The sequence below is a fragment of the Myotis yumanensis genome, unplaced genomic scaffold (assembly GCF_028538775.1).
Source record: "Myotis yumanensis isolate MYYU_CA2020_CCGP unplaced genomic scaffold, mMyoYum1.0.hap1 SCAF_2, whole genome shotgun sequence".
Taxonomy (NCBI): Eukaryota; Metazoa; Chordata; class Mammalia; order Chiroptera; family Vespertilionidae; genus Myotis; species Myotis yumanensis.
In genome coordinates, this window is record NW_027223753.1 from 114,372,607 (window position 1) to 114,394,622 (window position 22,016).

At 41.1% G+C, this 22,016-nt stretch overlaps 1 protein-coding gene across 1 annotated transcript in view; it reads right to left on the reverse strand.

The window, feature by feature from the left end:
- Positions 1-22,016, reverse strand: part of ERICH6 (glutamate rich 6) — an 88,781-nt gene that overhangs the window by 40,564 nt on the left and 26,201 nt on the right. Inside the window, exons 4-9 of the mRNA XM_070403750.1 lie at positions 15,466-15,525; positions 15,036-15,091; positions 14,823-14,939; positions 11,845-11,958; positions 10,715-10,872; positions 10,211-10,281 (exon numbers count right to left, since the gene is read on the reverse strand). Coding sequence (XP_070259851.1) covers positions 10,211-10,281; positions 10,715-10,872; positions 11,845-11,958; positions 14,823-14,939; positions 15,036-15,091; positions 15,466-15,525 — 576 coding nt within the window. The remainder of the gene's footprint in view (positions 1-10,210; positions 10,282-10,714; positions 10,873-11,844; positions 11,959-14,822; positions 14,940-15,035; positions 15,092-15,465; positions 15,526-22,016) is intronic.

Sequence of the window (22,016 nt, forward strand, 5' to 3'; positions counted from 1 at the left end):
GGACTGTGTGACCCAGAGCAGCCCACACCCATTTCACCCCAGTCCCTGGGACAGTTCTGCAGGGGCTACCTGGAGCAACCAAGCACACGCCTCACTCTGAGCCATAGGAAAGCACTGCAGAAGCAACCTGGAGCAAGCCAGTGTGCCTACTCAGGAGCCACAGGACAGCACTACAAGGGTGCTACCTGAGGGACCTAGGATGCCACCATGCCATGGGTGCCAGAGCCACACAGCAAGTTGCATGCCAGAAAGCTCTGGGTCTTCACAAGGAGCTGCACATCAGAGGAACTGTGCACATGCTCCCACCACCCCAAGCATCTAAAGCAGACAACTGAGCCCTAGCCAGTTTGGATCATTGGCTAGAGTGTCAGCCTATGGACCAAAGGGTCCTGGGTTTGATTCCAGTCAAGGGCACATACCTCAGTTGCAAGCTCCTCCCTGGCCCGGGCCCTGGTTGGGGCTCGTGCAGGAGGTAACCAGTAGATGTGTTTCTCTCACATCAGTATTTCTCTCTCTTTCCCTCTCTCTTCTGTTCTCTAAATATCAATGGAAAAATATCCTCAGGTGAGGATTTAAAAAAAACACACAAAGCAGACAACTGAGGAACCAGATCTGTGGGAGAAGGGAACATAACTCAGAGCAGAGACAATAAAGGTGTGAAATTCAAGGCAGACCCAGCCTCTGGGTTACCGATTTCTGGACCATTGCCCTAATAAGATCTTTAACCTCTCAAATCCAAAGCAGGGTGCCCAGGGCCAGAAAGAGACAGCAAAAATGGGGAGGCAAAGAAATAACCCCTTAGGGAAAAAAAGGACTTGCCAGAAAAAGAAACTAAATGAAACAGAGGCATGCAATATGTCAGAAAAAGAATTCAGAGTAAGGGTCATATAGTTCATAAACTGGAAGGATGAAAGGATCAACAACTTACGTAAGAATCAGGAGGAAATCAAAACTGATATAGTTACAATAAAAAACATGATGGAGGTTTCAACAATAGACTAGAAGAAGCAGAGGACCGAATTTGTGAGTTAAAAGTTAGGGCAGCAAAACACACCCAATCTGAACAGCAATTGGAGAAAAACATCAGAAAGCAGGAGGAGAGCCTAAGAAAGCTTTGGGACAACATGAAACTAAGTAACATACATATAAAAGGGTACCAGAAGGACAAGAAGAGGAGCAAGGATTAGAAAACTTATTTGAAGAAATAATGACAAAAAATTTCCCTGAACCCTAACCAGTTTGGCTCAATGGATAGAGCGTCGGCCTGCAGACTCAAGGGTCTCAGGTTCGATTCCGGTCAAGGGCATGCACCTTGGTTGCAGACACATACCAAGTAGAGAGTGTGCAGGAGGCAGCTGATCAATGTTTCTCTCTCATCGATGTTTCTAACTCTCTATCCCTCGCCTTTCCTCCTGTTAGAAATCAATAAAATATATTAAAAAAAAACAACAAAAAAACTTCCCTAATTTGGGGAAGAAAAAAGGCACACAAGCACAATGAGTCCCAAACAAAATGAACACAAAAAGACCCACACCAAGACACATTGTACTTACAATGGCAAACGTAAACGACAAAGAGCGAATCTTAAAGGCTGCCAGAGAGAGACAGAAAGTTATTTATAAGGGGTCTCCCATTAGACTATCAACTGATTTCTCAACAGAAACACTTCAGGCCAAAAGGGAATGGAATAAAATATATAAAGTGATGCAAAGCAAGGGACTGAATCCAAGAATACTATACCCACCAAGGCTATCATTCAAAATTGAAGGTGAAATAAGGAGCTTCATAGACAAAACAAGGCTAAAGGAGTTTATTACCACCAAGCCAGCAATGCAAGAAATGCTAAAGGGACTGCTGTAAAAAAAAGAAATAGGAAGGGAAGAAGGAACACAGGCATAAAGAATAAAAATGGCAACAAACAAGTACCTATCAATAATAACCTTAAATGTAAATAGATTAAATGGTCCAATCAATAGGCATAGGGTAGCTGAATGGATAAGAAAACATGACCCATATATATATGCTGTCTATAAGAGACCTACCTCAGAACAAAGAACTCACACAGACAGTTAGTGAAGGGATGGAAAACATTTTTTTTTCAGGTTAATGGACGTGAAAAAGAAGTTGGGGTAGCAATTCTTATATCTGACAAAATAGACCTCAACGTTAAGGCCATAACAACAGATGAGGAAGGCTGCTTCATAATACTAAAGGGATCAATACAACAAGAGGATATAACTCTGGTAAACATATATGCACCCAATGCAGGAGTACCCAAATAAATATTTAAAAAAAAACTTCTGGAAGATATCAAGGGAGAGATCAACAGCAATACAGTCATAGTAGGGGAATTTAATACCCTGTTGACATCACTGGATAAATCCTCTAGACAAAAATCAGCAAAGAAACAGCAATCCTAAATGACTCACTAGATCAGATGGACTAAACCGACATCTTCAGAACATTTCACCCTGAAGGTACAGAATATGCATTCTTCTCAAGTGCACATGGGACATTTTCAAAAATAGACCACATATTGGGACACAGGCAAATTCTCTTCAAATTCAAGGAGATAGAAAGCATATCAAGCATCTTATCAGATCTCAATGGCATAATATTAGAAATAAACTATAATAAAAACAATAAAAAAATTCAAACACTTGGAGGCTAAATATCATGCTATTAAACAACGATTGCATTACCAAAGAGATCAAAGAAAAAATAAAAAAACAGCCTGGAAACAAATGACAATGAAAACAAAACTATCCAAAATATGGAACATAATGAAAGCAGTTCTAAAAGGGAAGTTCATAGCATTACAGGCCTACCTCAAAAAACAAGAAAAACTGGTAATAAATTATCTAACTCTACAACTTAAAGAATAAGAAAGAGAGCAATAAGAAAAGCCCAGAGTGAGCAGAAGGAAGGAAATAAAGATCAGAGTGGAAATAAATGACATAGAGACCAAAAACAAACAAACAAACAAACAAACAAAAAGCCCCAAAACAAAAAAAACACACAACAATACAAAAGATCAATGAAACCAAGAGCTGCTTCTTTGAAAATATAAACAAGATTGATGAATCTCTAGTGAGTCTCACCAAGAAGTAAAGAGAGAGGATCCAAATAAACAAAATCAGAAATGAAAGAGGCAAAATAACAGATCCCACAGAAATACAAAGGATTTTAAACAAAAATAATATGAACAACTCTATTCCAACAAACTGGTCAACCTAGAAGAAATGGACATATTCCTAGAAAAATATGACCTTGAAAACTCAATCAGGAAGTATAAAAAAATCTGAATAGGCTGATAACTATGTAGGAAGTTGAATCAGTCATCAAAAAATGTTCAGCAAACAAAAGCCCTGGGCCAAAGGGCTTCACAGGGGAGTTTTACCAAATATTCAAAGAAGAACTAAAACCTATCCTCCTCAGACTATTACAGAAAATTCAAAAGAAAAGAAGACTTCCAAGCTCTTTCTATGAAGGCAGTAATACCCTAATCCCAAAACCAGATAAAGACACTACAAAGAAAGAGAATTACAGGCCAATATCTCTGATGAACATAGATGCTAAAATCCTAGCAAACCAGATCCAGCATTACATTAGAAAGATCATATACCATGACCAAGTGGGATTTATTCCATGGATGCAAGGCTGATACAATATCTGCAAATCAATAACGTGATACATCACATAAAAAATTAGAGATAAAAATCACATAATCATATCAATTGATGCAGAAAAAGCATTTGACATAATCCAATATCTTTTATGATAAAAACTCTCAGCAAAGTGGGAATAGAGGGATCATACCTCAACATAATAAAAGCCTTATATGACCAACCTACAGCCAACATCATACTCAATGGGCAAAAACTAAAACCATTTCCCCTAAGAATGGGAACAAGACAGGGATGCCCACTTTCATCACTCCTGTTTGACATGGTACTGGAAGTGCTAGCCATAGTGATCATACAAGAAGAAGAAATAAAATGCACCCACATTGGAAAAGAAGAAGTAAAACTGTCATTATTTGCAGATGACATAATATTATACATAGAAAACCCCCAAAGACACCATAAAAAAAACTACTAGATTTAATATATGAATTTGGCATTGCAGCAGGATACAAAATTAACATTGAGAAATTTATGGCCTGTTTATACATCAATAATGAACTCATGGAAAGAGAAACAAACAAAGAAAAAATCCCATTTACCGTTCCAACAAAAAAATTAAGATACCTGGGAATACACTTAACTTTAAGGCGGTAAAAGACCTCTACTTAGAAAACTACAGGACATTAAAAAAGATATAAAAGAAGACATAAACAAATGGAAGAATATACTGTGTTCATGGATTGGTAGAATTAACGTAATTAAAATGTCCATACTATCCAAAGCAATCTATAGATTCAATGCAGCCCCCACTAAGATACCAACGGTATATTTTACAGACCTGGAACAAACTCTCCAAAAATTCATAGGAATAAAAAAAGACCCCAAATAGCTGCAGCAATCCTGAGAAAGAAGAACAAAGTTTGCAGGATCACAATCCAGATATCAAGCTATATTACAAAGCCACTGTTCTCAAAACTGCCTGCTACTGGCACAAGAATAGACATATAGACCAATGGAACTGAATACAGAAACCAGAAATCGACCCAAGCTATTATGCTTGATTAATATTTGACAAAGGAGGCAAGAGCATACAATGGAGTTAAGACAGTCTCTTCAATAAATGATGTTGGGAAAATTGGACAGATACATGCAAAAATGAAATTAGACCACCAACTAACACCATACACAAAAATAAACTCAAAATGGATAAAGGACTTAAACGTAAGGCGGTAAACCATAAAAATCTTAGAAGAATACATATGCAGCCAAATATCAGACATATGTTTTAGCAATATCTATACCAATACAGCTCCTAGAACAGTGATGGCGAACCTATGACACGCATGTCAGAAGTGACATGAGAACTCATTTTTTTGGTTGATTTTTCTTTGTTAAATGGCATTTAAATACATAAAATAAATATCAAAAATATAAATCTTTGTTTTACTATGGTTGCAAAGATCAAAAAATTTCTATAATGTGACGTGGCACCAGAGTTAAGTTAGGGTTTTTCAAAATGCTGACATGCCGAGCTCAAAAGGTTTGCCATCACTGTCTAGAGCAATGGGAACTAAAGAGAAAATAAACAAATGGGGCTACATCAAAATAAAAAGCTTCTGCACAGCAACAGAAACCATCAACAAAACAACAAGAAAGTCCACTGCATGGGAGAACATATTTGCCAATGTTATCTCTGATAAAAGCCTAAACTCCAAAATTTCTAGAGAACTCATACATCTTGACAAAAGGAAGATAAACAATCCAATAAAAAATTGGGAAAGGACTTCAATAGACACTTTTTGATAGTGGACATACAGAAGGCCAAGAGACATAAGAAAATATGTTCAAAGTCACTAATCATCTGAGAGATGCAAATCAAAATGTCAATGAGATACCATCTCCCACTTGTTAGAATGGCTATCATCAACAAATTGACGAAAGACAAGTGCTGGTGAGGATGTGGAAAACAAGAAACCCTCATGCATTGCTATTGGGAATGCAGACTGGTGCAGCCACTGTGGAAAACAGTATGTTGTTTCCTCAAAAAATTAAAAATGGAACTTCCAATTGACCCAGTAATCCTACTTCTAGAAATATGTCCCAAGAAATCAGAAACACCAATCAGAAAGGACATATACATCCATTCATAGCAGCACAATTTACAATAGCTAAGATTTGGAAACAGCCTAAGTGCCCATCAGCAGATGAGTGGATTAAAAAACTGTGGTACATCTACACAATGGAATACTACACTGCTGTAAAAAGGAAGGAACTCCTACCATATGCAACAGCATGGATGGTCCTGGAGAGCATTATGCTAAGCGAAATAAGTTAGTCAGGGAAAGATAAATATCACATAATCTCACTCATTTGTGGATTATAATGAACAACATAAGCTGATGAACAAAAAGAGATCCAGAGACAAAGAAGCATCGATCAGATGCTCAAACCTCAGTGGGAAGGTAAGGCAGGGTGGAGGTAAGGGGGAGAGATCAACCAAAGGACTTGTATGCATTCATATAAGCATAACCAATGGACATAGACACTGGGGGGCGGGAGATGAGGGCATGAATGGGAGTGGGGTGGGGGGGCAATCGGGAGATAAGGACACATATGTAATACCTTAATCAATAAATAAAAAAATATTGAATTGTACATTTAAAACAGGTGAATTTTATGTATATAACGTATACCTCAAATATATGTGTAATATAATGTAGAATATTTCAGTTATGAAAGTCTTTGTATTAGAAAAAAAATAGATGATTCCATTTATTAAACATTGTCTTTCTGTGTTTGAAAGCCAAAATAAATAGAGAGAAACCAAGATGGCGGCACAGATAAACACCGGAAATTGCTGCCTCCCACAACAAATTAAAAAATACAACTAAAAGACATAATGGACATCATCCAGAACCACAGGAAGGCTGGCTGAGTGGAGATTCTACAACTAGAAGGAAAGAGAAAAGCACACTGAGACTCAGAGGAGCTGCGGAAGTGCAGAGGTATGGAGGCGCACTCGGCAGGGGCTGGCGACTGAGGACGTGGTTGTCTTTTTGAATCAGGAGGGAGTCACAAGCCCCCGACTGCTCTGAACTCCAGTTCCGGGTGAGTCTCGGGAACCCAGAATCATACAGGAAGAGATTGGACTGTCTGGCAGGGAAAGAACTCGGAACTAGAGGGCAGCTTTCTCTCGGGGGGTGCTTGCAGTGATTACCAGGACACAGAGACTTGGGGCCCCTTAGGGCAGGGCTGAGGATCAGCCATAGCTGCTTGCTCCGCCCTATTGATCCCCTGAGACCCCACCCCACCCAAGCTGCAGCAGAGGCTTTTGCATATGAATGCCCTGGCCCTTTGCAATCTAAAAATTACCTAACAAACTGCAGCTGGGCCAGACAGACCCAGAACTTCCAAAAGAAGGTCCAAGACCCCACAGCAGCTTGCATTGCTTCACAGCTGGGCCTCATCTGGGCACCACCAAACCCCAAACAAGGAAGGGGAATCTGCAGATCTCTCCGTAGCTCCTGCTGGGTAGCCTCAGGCAGAGGCTAAATTAGCACCTCCTTAGATCCAAGAGCCAGTGTACCCAGTGGTCAGAGTGGGACCATCCAATTACAACTCCTCAGATCCATAAGGGACACACTCAGGGGGCAGACTCTGTGAGCACTAAAGCCCCACGGAAGCAAGTCTTGCCTCATAAGGGTGTCTTCAGCACAGAAGTTCTCCCACTGTAGACACAGCTGATTCTCACAGCCAATTGTCCTGGAGGTCAATTCCTTCCAGTGATACCTACAACAATCAAGGCTTAACTACAACAAGACTGTGCACAAAGCCCACAAAGGGGTGCACCAAGAGTGTCCACCTCAGGTAATTGGGGAGGCTGAGCCACTGGGCCCTATAGGACACCTAGCACAGAAAGCCACTCTACCAACACAGGGAATCATAAAAAATGCAGAGACAAAGAAACAGGTCACAAATGACAAAAATGGAGGAAAGCAAACTACTGGATATAGAGTTCAAAACCACGGTTATAAGGTATTTCAAGAATTTTCTAGGAACTGCTGATAAATTTAGTGAGACCTCGAGGTTATGAAAAAGGGCCAACTAGAAATTAAGCATACACTGACTGAAATAAAGAATAATATACAGAGCTCCAACAGCAGACTAGAGGATCCCAAGAATCAAGTCAAAGATTTGAAATAGGAAGAAGCAAAAAATACCCAAACAGAAAAGCAAAAAGAAAAAAGAATCCAAAAATATGAAGATAGTGCAAGGAGCCTCTGGGACAACTTCAAGCACACCAAAATCCAAATTATAGGGGTGCCAGAAGAAGAGAGAGAGCAAGATATTGAAAACCTATTTGAAGAAATAATGACAGAAAACTTCCCCTACCTGGTGAAAGAAATAGACTTACAAGTCCAGGAAGCTCAGAGAACCCCAAACAAAAGGAATCCAAAGAGGACCACACCAAGACACATCATAATTAAAATGCCAAGAGCAAAAGACAAAGAGAATCTTAAAAGCAGCAAGAGAAAAACAGTTAGTTACCTACAAGGGAGTACCCATACGACTGTCAGTTGATTTCTCAACAGAAACTTTGCAGGCCAGAAGGGAGTGGCAAGAAATATTCAAAGTAATGAATGCCAAGAACCTACAACCAAGATTACTTTATCCAGCAAAGCTATCATTCAGAATTGAAGGTCAGATAAAGAGCTTCACTGATAAGAAAATGCTAAAGGAGTTCATCACCACCAAACCAGTATTATATGAAATGCTGAAAGGTATCCTTTAAGAAGAGGAAGAAGAAGAAAAAGGTAAAGATACAAATTATGAACAACAAATACACATCTATCAACAAGTGAATCTAAAAATCAAGTGAATAAATAATCTGATGAACAGAATAAACTGGTGATTATAATAGAATCAGGGTCATAGAAAGGGAGTGGACTGACTATTCTTGTGGGGGAAAGGGGTGTGGGGGATGCAGGAAGAGACTGGACAAAAATCGTGCATCTATGGATGAGGACAGTGTGGGGGGGGGGGTGAGGGCGGAGGCTGGGGTGGGAACTGTGTGGAGGGGAGCTATGGGGGAAAAAAAGAGGAACAACTGTAATAATCTGAACAATAAAGATTTAATTAAAAAAAGAAAACTTCTTAAAAACCTAAAAAAAGAAAGAAAGCCAAAATAAATAAATAAATAAATAACAGTTGTAAATCTACACAATGAAATATTACGCTGCTTTAAAAAAGAAAACACTCTTACCATTGGCAACAGCATGGATGAACCATTATTCCAAGTGAAATAAGCCAGTCAGAGAGAGATAAATATCACATGATCTCACTCATTTGTATAATATAATAAACAACATAAACTGATGAACAAAAATAGATCCAGAGGCAGAGAAGCATCAAACAGACAGTCAAACTTCAGAGGAAGGCAGGGGTGGGGTGTGTGTATGTGTGTGTGTGTGTGTGTGTGTGTGTGTGTGTGTCTAAGAAATCAACCAAAGGACTTGTATACATGCATATAAGCATAAGCAATGGGCACAGACACTAAGAGGGTGAGGGCATGTGCTGGGGGATGGGAGTGGTCCGGGAGAGGTCAACGAAGGAAGTAAATAAATAAATAAATAAATAATAAAATAAAAAGACAGAAAAATGTTCATTTTCATTAAGTGCAATTTTCTGGCCTTAGACTTAGTAGAAACCAGTTGACTATCAAGGAACTTTATACTAGAGATTTAGTTTAAAAAACAAAAACAAAAATATATTTTCTCTATCTTCTCAGTAGCACTGAGTGGTAGAGGAGGAGCCTAATGCTTGTAAAGATTAAGTAATCTACCCCAAAGCAGACAGCCTCTAAGTAGAAAAGCAAGGATATAAATTCAGAGCTTGTGATTCTAACATCAGTCCCAGCTCTTTAACTATACTGGCCAAGTGACTGATGGAACCTATGAAGAAAGAAATCTGATTTATTTTTGACAGATTTTCCATACCCCAGCTTGAAAACAAAATGGAATATGTGCTTAATAAAACAAAAGACACTGAACCCAAAAGCTCTTTGCAGTTATCTGTAACATGCTCTATAGATGTTGCTAATTCATTTCAATCAATAACAACTAGATGAAGACTAAAAACTTCAAAAGCCGGACGACTTGAAACACCAGCTTTTTTGAGCCATTTTGACTAATGCATCGACTGAACTGAAAACTTTAAATACTGTTTTTTAAATATGCCAGTTTTGCCCTGGATGGTTTGGCTCAGTGGATAGAGCATCAGTCTGTGGACTTAAGGGCCCCCGCTTAGATTCTGGTCAAGGGCACATACCTCAGTTGCAGGCTCAATCCCTGGCCCTGGGAGGGACACATGTAGGAGGCAACCAATTTATGTGACACACATCAATGTTTCTCTTCCTGTCTATCTCTCTCTCTCCTTTCCACTATCTCTAAAAAAAAGTCAATGGAAAAATATCCTCGGGTGAAGATTAACAAAATAAAAAAAAATATGCCAGTTTTAGCTCTTGGTCAAACATATGAGCTTTCTGATGTACAATTGATCTACAATAGCAGCATTGATGAACTCACCTTCTTCAGAGAAACTAGTATGTTCATTTGTTTTTATTTCCCAATGTTTGGCTACTTGTTGCTCCTGTTTTCTGCAAACAAACAAACAAACAAAAATCCATAAATCTAATGTTATAAGCTGTAAAAAGTATATGACAAATTGTAACTGTTTCAATGTCATCCCTTGTAATTTTAATCTGTTATTACTTGTGAGTCTATATATTTAATCAAAGCACATGGATCTCCATTTTGTTTAGTGAACCAATTTCTCCAAAATAGGAATTCTGTATTGTCCTGAGAATCTGGGTAAGGTTCTATTTTTAAATCAGTGAGTTCAATGAGTTTCTGGGAGCTCCTGAATCTCATAACATCTACCAGGTTTTGTAATAGGTTTGCTTTGGCCAATTTTATTTCTTCATTGGGAATATATCTTCAAAATTACGTATTTTGAAAAACAAGGTTCATTTTACAAAGAGCTCTCTAAGTGGACTTATCTGAGTTTCAATATCCAAGGCTCAATGTCACCTCTGCAGGGCCTTTTCCTTTGCTCTGAATTTCTCCATCTCAGTGCCGTGGGATGCATGAGGGTCGATACAGATGAATTCCTCTTTAGAGCTTTGGATTTTTTGTTTTTCCTCATAAATGTAATCAATCAGATTCTGGAAAGAACTACAACAGATGGCCTAAAAACAAAGAGGTCATTTTCTTCTCTTTAGTTCTGGTGAAGATAATTAGAGGGGGTAAAAACCAAAAATGGCTAATGGAGTTTGAATTACAATCTATCATAACACTTTTTGGTAAAAATTTTATTGAGATATAATTCATATACCAGACAATTGACCCATTTAAATTGTACAATTCAATGGTTTTTAGTGTATACAGAGTTGTGTAACTATTACCACCATCAAATTTAGGACATGAAACCTGTACCCATTAATACTCCCTCTCTTCCTCTCCTCTCAGCCTCTGGCAACCACTGATCTATTTTCTGTCTCTATTATTGCCTGTTCTGTACAATTCATATTCATGGAATCATACAATATGTGGTACTTTGTGTCTGGCTTCTTTCACTGAGCATAATGTTTTCAAGGTTCATCTATGTTGTAGCACGTATTAGCACTTCAATTCTTATGACTGAATAATATTTAATTTTATGAATACACCACATTTATTTGCCCATTCATCAGTTGAAGGGCATTGGATTATTTTCACCTTTTGGCTGTTATAAATCATGCTGTTATGAACATTTGTGTACAAGTTTTTGTGTGGACATATATTGCCAATTTTCTTGGGTATGTACCTAGGAATGGATTTGTATGTTATATGGTAATTGTATGTGTAACTTTTTGAGGAACTACCCAACTTTTTCCCAACACAGATGCACCATTTTATATTCCCCTTTAATAGTGTATGAGGGTTCCAGTTACTCTACCTTCTTGCCAGCACTTGTTATTATCTGTCTTTTTTATTAATGCGATCCTAGTGGGTGTGGAATGGTATCCCATTGTGTTTATGATTTGTGTTTCCCCGACTGGTAACACATAATTTTAGAGAATGGCAATGCAAGGGGAAAATGCAGGAAAAAATACTACATATATTTAAAAATGGTATTTAAAATAACACCATTTCCTTACTAAACCTGCTTTAGAACTTACTTGTTTTATTGGTTCAGAGCTACCATTGTCAGAATAAATATCCACAGCAGAAAGAAATGTTCTTAGGTCACTCCCACAAAATTCACACGTCAGCAATATCTCATCCTCTTCTCCCTTGAGAGAGGGGAAAAAATGAAGACCTGCCCACAAGCAGCAGCAGGAGCCAGGGTTCTGGGCAGGCCAGTGAGTGCCCATTAGAACAGCAGGAGTATGGAGATGTGCAAACCTACTTGAGAGCTCCTGTCAGACACCCTGAAGTCTCTCAGAAATAGTTGGTGGGAAATTTTCAAGAGCCTGAGATTCTATACTAGAAGGCACCCAGCCAGAAGATCTATATATTCCAGAATGAGACATCACTTCTGTTAATGAGTTGGTGAGGACTGAGGATGCTGAGGTGGTGTTGAGGGCCTCTATGTGATACAGTTCACCAGAGTACAGCTGAGCCCATCAGGAGCCGTGTTGGTTCTTTGGATGGCTCCTTAGTGTAAGAACAAAGTTGCAGAAATGACTGTTGACATCAGAGTCTCTTGTTGGGGAGGGGGATATATAGTGTGTAACTAGATGCAAGAGACAGGGCATAACATACAGTAGTTCCTCAGGTTACATCGGAGATCTGTTCCTATGGTGCGATTTTCACGGTAAGTCGGAACCCACCTACATAAGTACCTACGTCACTCATATGGAGCACATACACAGCAGTAATGAAGTGAAACATTAAAAAATATTTAAAAGAAAGATAACAATTCCTGACCTTTACTTGTGGTAAATAAATAATAAAAAAACATAAAGCACATATGTACGTACGTCAAAATGACAGAACTTTTTTTTTATAAAAATAAATAAATGGGAGATGGCGATGTAACCACAAAACAATGTAACCTGAGGATTGCCTATATATCAAATTGTAGGTAAATGGTCTAAGATTTTGAATACCATCAACTCAATAAGTGTCAGGTTAAAAAAAAAGTCTTGACATTACTATGCAGGTCACCATTCACAATGATCACCATTCTAAATTAGAGTCCTTTCTCAAGAGGAAGCCCAGATTGGGGCTCTGAATTCTCCTGTCTGGGCTATAAAGGTAATTCAGGAGGGCGAAGGAGAGAGAAGGGGAAGCAAGAAGGAGATCTGGAGTTAGGAGTTCAGGTGGCTCCGTGTGGGGTTGATACATTATGGCATGTTGGTGATTTGAGGTCATGATGGCGAGCAGGCAAGCCTCAGCACAGGTCTCAGGAAAAGACCGAGATTATGGCTCACAGGTCATGAATACCACAAGGGCATCTGTATTTGCCATAGAAACCATTCTCTGGGACTGGCAAGATGGCCATCCTGGGGCCAAAGTGTAACTGAGATGACCGGTACAGTCAGGAATTCACCACCCTGGAGTACTGTTCAATACCTTTAGCCATTGAAACTACACAATAATGTAGCTGAAAGCAGAGGACTTAGCGGGTGGGTAGAGTGGTAAAGCCTTGTAAGAGAGAAATGATGGAGTAAATCAGATGATGGAGCAGGGCTGAAGGAGAGCTTGACAATGCCAGGGCATCTGCAACCTGTTCCATTCAAGGATCTTGGTAGTGAGCTCCTCAGCCTGAGGTCCCTTTATCCCTTTACCTGCGGTGAAGCAAGGTGGAGATGATTCAAAAGACCATGAGTGGAGTTGTAATCTGCATTTGAAGAGGATATGACTGGAGGGGAAAGTGGGCAAGCCAGCTGCTCTGCTCCTGAACTAGAGGACCTGGAAGGTCTGTCCAAAGAGCAGGAGGAGCCATCCCTGCCCAGGTGCTAGAGCAGGGACAGTTCCCTGGAAGAAAGGACCTTCCTATTGTTCAGGCACATCTTTGGGTGTCAGAGGAAGAAAGCTTGAGAAACTTCCCTGGATACGAGCCTTTGTGGTTCAGAAGAAGGAAGGTGTTATGTTTGAATAAAGAATTTCACCTGAGGAGTCTATAGGGTGACTAAACATTTAGAGACCTGGGCTAAATATAAACAGTAAATGTTGGTTGACATTAAATGACACGATATATTCAATGTGTTGCCCCTCACCAGATCGGCAATGAACACCACCTCAGAGCATCCATGCAGCATTCCCACCAACTCCTGCAATGCACTGACTGACACAGGCTGTCTCACATGATTGGTATCTTGTTTTCAGTGAATAAGTCTGCACCTTAGTGCACCCAGAAGAAATAATCAAAGGGGTTGCCTTATGGGGGCCGTGCAGCTCTCTCCACATGGCCATAACACCCCAGTTTGGAAATAATCATTCCACCAGGCTGCCCCTCACCACTCAGGTGAAGCGGGTGCTATGCCATCCTGTTGGAATTACTAAGTTGACCTTTTCCTTGCCCACCAAGCAAAGGCATTGGTCATTTAACATGATCAAATGTGGCAAACCTATGTCTTATCTATGTTTCCAAACATTATGGCCACTCTCACAGGTTGGATTGTTTCCCCCAAAGACACTGGAGTCATAACTCCTGGAACCTGTGAATGTGGTCTTATCTATAAATGGGACCTTTGCAGATGAGGTCATTAGGGTGGGCCCTAATCCAACATGGCTGGTGTCCTTGGAGAAGAGAGACACTTGGACACAGACCCCCAGACCTCCAGGGCAACTGAGACAGAAACTGAAGTGATGGCACTGCCAGCCAAGGATAAGAACTGACAACCACAACCAGGAGCCTGGAAGAGACAAGAAAGACTACTCTCCTACACGCTGCACTTACTGACTTTGGACCTCTAACCTTGAGAACTAGGAGACAACACGTGTTTGTCATTTTAAGGCACCTAGTCTGTGGCCCCTTTTGGCAGCAGCCCTAGGAAACTACTATAGCTATCCTGTCCAAATGCTGTTTCAAGTAAATGGGCTCTTTGCCTATGTTTTTTTTAAAGTATGTTCACTGTCTTTTGTGAAAACCATCATGTGTCTTTTCACTTTACTTATTAGAGTAAAAAAAGAAAGAATTAAAAATCACCTTGAAGTCAGTGCCTAAAGTGGAATGCTCCTGTTTGAATGCCAGAAAGGTTGGTGGCCCGACACTGGGTAATGTTCTCAGAGAAGGCTCAAACAATGTTATAAAGTCTTCCTCAAACTAAATTTTAAAGGAAGACACAGAAAAAGAAAATGAAGGTGAATGATCGATTTTATCATGAGCATGGTTTACTAGTTGGACTGAAATATTTCTTACCTCCAGCTCACATAAAATATTTAGTTTTAGCTCTTCTGGATTAATTACCCATTTTTCTGAAGAGAAAAGGATAGATTTAGAAGGAAAGTTTAAAGTCTTTGTGCAGTGTATCCCATTTTCTCTAGTTTGGAGATCCTACCCCATCACACACCCACACACATGCACTCATATACACATGTAAACTTATGCAAATGCACACACTCCCCCCTACGCACATACTTTTCACCATGGCATGTTGGTGATTTGAGGTCATGATGGCGAGCAGGCAAGCACAGGTCTCAGGAAAAGACCGAGATTATGGCTCACAGGTATTGAATGTATTCTTAGGGGAGGGCTTTTCTAAAGGACATGAGAACCATCCAGGTTATGTTGGTTCCCTAATAGCAGTTTGCCTTTGCCACACAGGGGATGACTCCAAATATCCATTCACCTCTTAACATAGCAGCTATATTTTCAGATTCAGTTTCCTTTACAGTTCGTGTTTTCTTCCCTGTCAAAAGAATATATATGTGTCATTAATCCTGACAAAATAGGAAAGAAGTTTTATATAAAAGAAAACATGAGCCCAGCTGGTGTGTGTCAGTGGTTGAGCATTGACCTATGAACCAGGAGGTCACTGTTCAATTCACAGTCAGGCCATATGCCCAGGTTGTGGGCTCGGTACCTGGTTTGGGGCACATGGGAAGCAGCAGATCGATGATTCTCTCTCATCATTGATGTTTCTATCTCTCTCTCTCTTCTTCCCTGAAGTCAATTATATATAAACTAGAGGCCCGGTGCACAAAAATTTGTGCACTCGGGTGGGGGGGTCCTTCAGCCCGGCCTGTGACAATTCACAGTCCAGGACCCCTTGGGGGATGTCCACCTGTCGACTTAGGCCCACTCCCTGGGGGATCAGGCCTAAGCTTGCAGTCAAACATCCTTCTGGCAGCCAGGGAGCCCTTGGGGGATGTCCGACTAAAGGCTTAGGCCCCCAAGGGATCAGGTCTAAACCACTAGTTGGACATTCTTAGTGCTGCTATGGAGGTGGGAGAGGCTCCTGCCACCACCACTGTGCTGGCCAGCCATGAGCCAGATTCTGGCTGAGTGGCACTCCCCATATGGAAGTGCACTGACCACCAGGGGTCAGCTCCTGCATTGAGTGTCTGCCCCCTGGTGGCCAGTGCGCATCATAGCAACCGGTCATTCTGCCGTTCACTCAATGTGCATATGAGCCTTTTATTATTATTATATAGGATGTCCCTCTTTCCCCCCTTTTTCCCCCTCTACCCAGCTCTTGCCCCCCACTTCTCTCTGGCCATCACCATACTGTTGTCTGTGTCCATGGGTTGTGCATATATTTTCATTGGCTAATCCCTTCTTTAAATTTTTATTTTCAGATAAGTGCTTATAACTACACTATTGTATATTTTCTATTATATCATTTAGAATTAAGATATTTTTAAATTGAACCCTTGTAAATTTTAGCACAATTTAATAAATTATGCTAGAAGCAATTAGTCCATTTTTCATGTACTGCAGATACATTTCAATTAATATTTTATTAATATTTAATTTTTTAATACTTTAATTTGAAATAATCTCATACATGTAAAAAAAAACTATAAAATACTACAGCATATTATATGTACCCTTCACCCAATTTCTTAGGTGTTAATAATTTAAACATAACCATTATACAACTAACAAAATTTGGAATATATTTTTCTTATAATCTCTTTAATGTTACTTAATCCATTTACTTTGTTTTTGTTAATTTTCACCCAAGGATATTTTTCCATTGAATTTTAGAGAGAGTGAAGGGGAAGGGAGACACATTGATTGGTTGCCTCCTGCACATGCTCTGATAGGGACTGGGGATCAAGCCAGCAACTGAGGTACTTGCTCTTGACTGGAATCGAACCTGGAACCCTTCAGTCCACGGGCTAATGCTCTATCCACTGAGCAAAACAGGCTGCAGCTTAATTCATTTACTTTTAATCTATATGTGTCTTTATATTTAAAGTGGGTTTTGTTTTTGATTCACCCTCATAATCTGTCTTTTAATTGGTGCATTTATGCCACTGACTTTCAGAGTGCTTACTGATAGAGTTACTGCCATATCAGGCGGCTTCTGGGTCTTCTGGGGCCAGGCTGCCTCACTGCCCGGGGTGTTAAGAGCATTTTTTTTTTTTTTTTTACAAATGAGCACAGTGAGGAGTCACACACCTTTTTTTTTTTTAGACTTTTTAACATGAGGCACAAAAAAGATTCTCTTCGCATGCGCTGTTTTACAGCTACAGGCTGAGGGGAGAATGGCTTCCAGGGAGCAGCCTCGAGGCAGTCACGGCCCCCACCACCTGGGACGGAGGAAGGGGAGGCTGCAAAACGGCCTCATCCAAGCTTAGACGGCCACCTGCTCCGGGGGCTGCCCTGGACGTTCCCTGTGCCTACGGCCCGAAAGCGGGCTGAGCCCTCGAGGGAACCGTCTGCCCCAAGCCTTCAGTCTTTTCAGGGCTAAAGTCTCACTCTTCCTATCCACCAAGTGGAGCAGCCACTTAAAATCTAAGGGGTGACCCCAGAACCAAAACTCGTCTGTGCCATGAACGCAAGGCCTAGCTGCCCAGGGGGTGGGCATGACTTTAACAGCCAAGATGAGGGGAAGGGAATAAACTACTTGCAATTACAACATCTGAAGTAATATTTACATTTGAAAACCTGGGGCAGGAAGCTTGGAACAGCATCGTGTCTGGGCAACCTGCCCTTTTCCTTCACTTGCCTGAAGCCACACCTCCTCTACCTTGCGCTCCTCTCCTCAGCTTGCATCTTGAGGCCGAATACCCGGCCTCAGCACCAGTCTCTCGAAATGTAGTGCTGCCCCACGCTGAGCCACGCCCCCTCTCTGTATGCAAACATGGCGCCGCCTTGTGCTTAGCCACGCCCCCTGCCTTTCGGTACAGAAAATGGCGCCTCCCACCTTGGGCTTAAGCCTCCAGGTGAAGAGCTGCCTCCCACTTCCAGACGCGGGGCTGGATCGGGTCCCCGGCGGCGATGCAGGCCGGCTTCTGGGTCTTCTCCGATCACCGATCACCGGCCGGTGATTGGTGATCGGTGATCGGAGAAGCCAGGTGGGGCAGGGAAGAGACGGCTGCCGGTGTCCACCTCTTCCCTACCCTGCCTGGCTTCTCGATCACTGGCCGGGGGGCAGGCAAAGGAGGCCCGGTTCTCCAATCACGGGCTCTTGGCTGCCGCCTGGGTTTCTGATCACCATCAGCAGCAGGCGGCTTCTTCTGTCCTTCCCCTTTCACCTCCCAGCATTGCGCCTACGTATGCAAATTAGCCGCCATCTTTGTTGGCAGTTAATTTGCATATCGCCCTGATTAGCCAATGGGAAGCGTAGTGAAGGTACGGTCAATTACCATCTTTGTCTATTATTAGATTAGAAGCCTGAGCGACTGAACAACCAAATGACTGAACCACCAGTCAACCAGTTGCATGATGTGCACTGACCACCAGAGGGCAAACGCTCAACACTGGAGCTGCCCCCTGGTGGTCAGTGCACTCCCATAGCCAACCTCCTGTGGCTCCTCCCCCCGGCTGGCCAACCTCCCATGCCCTGATTAGCCCCAATAGCCAGCCAGGCCAAGGGACCCCACCAGTGTATGAATTCGTGCACTGGGCCTCTAGTAAAGTGTAATATGCTAATTAGACTGGACAGCCGAATGACCTTCCAGACTTCATTCTGGATGTCCTTCTGTATGAAGTTGTGGTGGTGGGGGCTGAGGCAGAGGTGGTTAGGGGCAATCAGGCAGGCAGACAGAGGGGTTAGGGGCGATTAGGCAGGCAGGCAAGTGGTTAGAAGCCAGTGGTACCAGATTGTGAGAGGGATGTCTGCGGGATCGGGCCTAAACTGGCAGTCGGACATCCCCTGAGGGGTCCTGGATTGCGAGAGGGTGCAGGCTGGGCTGAGGCCCATGCCTCCATGCACAAATTTTGTGCACCAGGCCTCTAGTGTGTGTGTGTGTGTATATATATATATATATATATATATATATATATGGCTCTTTGAAAAATATATACCCTTATTATATATTATATATATTATATATTATATATTATATATTATATATTATATATTATATATTATATATTATATATTATAGATTATATATTATATATTATATATAATATATATTATATATTATATATTATATATAATATATATTATATATATTATATATTATATATATTATATATATCATATATATCATATATATTACATATATATGATATATATGTTATATACCCTTATTTTGTTTGTCTTTTTTTATTTTTTTGGCTTTTTCTAAATAACATTTTTTAAAATTGATTTTTTAGAGAAAGAGGAAGAGAGAGGGAGAGATAGAAACATCAATGACGAGAGAGAAACATCATCAATTGGCTGCCTCCTGCACACCCCCTACTGGGGATCGAACCCACAACCCGGATATGTGCTTTGACCGGGAATAGAACCAGTGGCCTTTTGGCTCCCGGTGAATGTTAAGCCATTGAGCTGTTCCCAGCCAGGCTAAATAACATTTTATCAACAACAAGGAAGAAAGAGAGAAAATCCACCACTCCAAAGCCTCACTTTTAAAAATGTGTCTGCTCCAGATTTTCCAAAATGGCAGTGGAGTAAATGGAAGCTACACTGATACTCTCCCAGGACCAAACTGGAAATACAACTAAAATACAGAAGAACCACCCAGAAAAATCAACTGGGGACTAGCTGGAAAGAATTCAGATAACCAAGGATGGAAAGTGGAGACCACTTAGAGACTGGTAGAAAGTGCAGAGGCATGAAAAGGCTGGCCGGGCTCCCACAGACAGTAGCTGAAGTCCCAGAGGGATACCTCAGCCGGGGGGTGGGGTGGGGGGGTGGGGCGCGGTGTTTCTAACTGAGAAGTCTGGGTTCTAAACCCCAAGTTGACTCCATTGCCCAGAGCACCAAAACTGAGAAAGGAGCCCACAACTTCTGGTTGTGAAAAGCAGCAGGGTTGCTGTCTGCCAGGGAGAGATGGCTGGAAATGCAGGTACCCTCTTAAAGGGCCAATGCAAAATTTTGTGTGCAGCCACTCACATTGGGCTCCAACAGAGGGAGGGCAGAGTGGACGACTGGAGCTCTATGAGGAGAGTCCAAGGGTGAAGGCTCTGCGTTTGGAGCTTGGAGGGCAGCCACCCTGGATTCCTGTGCTGAGTCATTCCCTCACATAGTAGAGGATATCTTTCTCCCATGTACATGTGCTATTCAGGCGGTTTTTGCTTGGGGGAAGGCAGTTTCCCCACCCTGTTGGAAGACCTCTCCCCCCACCCTATGGTTGATAGGCTTAGGTTAACCAAGGGTGATAACAATAAGACTGCAGGTAGAGGAGAATCTCTGGAGGCTTTGAATCTTTGCCTTATCTTCTGGGCCCAGGGCTAGGAAAAGCAGACCTTGGTGAACATCTTGGCCCTTTCCAAAGGCACCTGACTCAGCAGAGGGAGCCACAAGCTGTGGATTGCTGTTAGCTCCAAACAGAGGGCTCAGGGCCAGTCACAAACAGTGTCTGCGCTAGAGATTGGGAGTCATAGCAGTTCTACCTAATATACAAACACAAATCCAAACAGTTAGCCAAAATAGGGAGACAAAAAAAACCCCCAAATGAAAGAACAAGAGAATTCTCCAGAAGAAGAGATAAGAAATTATACGAGATATAGTGTAATGACAAAATGACGGTAAAGATGCTCAATGGCATGAGAAAAGATGTAGTAATTATGAAGAATGTTATAGCACTAATAAAGAACACAGTAAAAGGAATACACAGAAGATTAGGAGAAGCCAAGGATCAGATCCAGTGAATTAGAAGACAGGGTAGAAATAAAAATCACTCAATCAGAGAAACAAAAAGAAAAAAACAATTAAAAAACAGGAGGACAGTTTAAGTGAGCTGTGGGACAACATGAAACATAACAATATTTGCATAATAGGTGTGCCAGAAGCGGGGGAAAGAGAGCAATGGATAGAGAACATGTTTGCAGAAATAATGGTAGAAAACTTCACTAACCTGGTGAAGGTTACACAAGTTCAGGAGGCACAGAGAATCCCAAGCAAGAACCCAAACAGGCCCATGCTGAGACACATCTTAACTAAAATGCCAAAAATTAAAGACAAAGAGAGACCCTTCACAGCAGCAAGAGAAAAGCTATTTGTTAACTATAAGGGAGCTCCCGTAGGTTGTCAGCTGATTTATCATCAGAAACTCTACAGGCCAGAAGGGAATGGCATGAAGTACTCAAGGTAATGAAAAGCAAGGATCTGAAGCTAAGATTACTATATCCAGCGAGGCTATCATTCAAAATAGATCCTGAAATAAAGAGCTCCCCAGACCAAAAAAAAAGGCTAAAGGAATTTATCACCACCAAATTAGCACTGCAAAAAATGTTAAAGGGACTGCTGTAAGGAGAAGAACTATAGAAAGAAACCCAGGAATAAAGAATTAAAATGAAAATAAATAAGTTACTATCAATAATAACCTTAAGTCTAAATGGTTTAAATGTTCCAATAAAAAGAAATAGGGTAGCTGAATGGATACGAAAACATGACCCAATTATATGCTGTCTACAAGAGATCCACCTCAGACAAAGACTCACACAGGGTGAGAGTGAAGGAATAGAAAATATTTTCCATGAAAATGGAAACCAAAACAAAATCTGGGGTAGCAATACTCATATCTGACAAAATAGACTTCACAATGAAGGCCATTACAACAGAGAATAATGGTCGCTATATAATACGAAAGGGATTGATCTGACAAGAGGATATAACATTGGTAAACATATATGCAGCCAATATAGAAGCACCTAAATATATAAAAAAAAATTGGGGGGTTTTTAAGGGAGAGATCGACAGCAATACAGTCATAGTAGGGGACTTTAACATCCCTCTGAATTCACTGGATAGATCTTCCAGACAAAAACTCAACA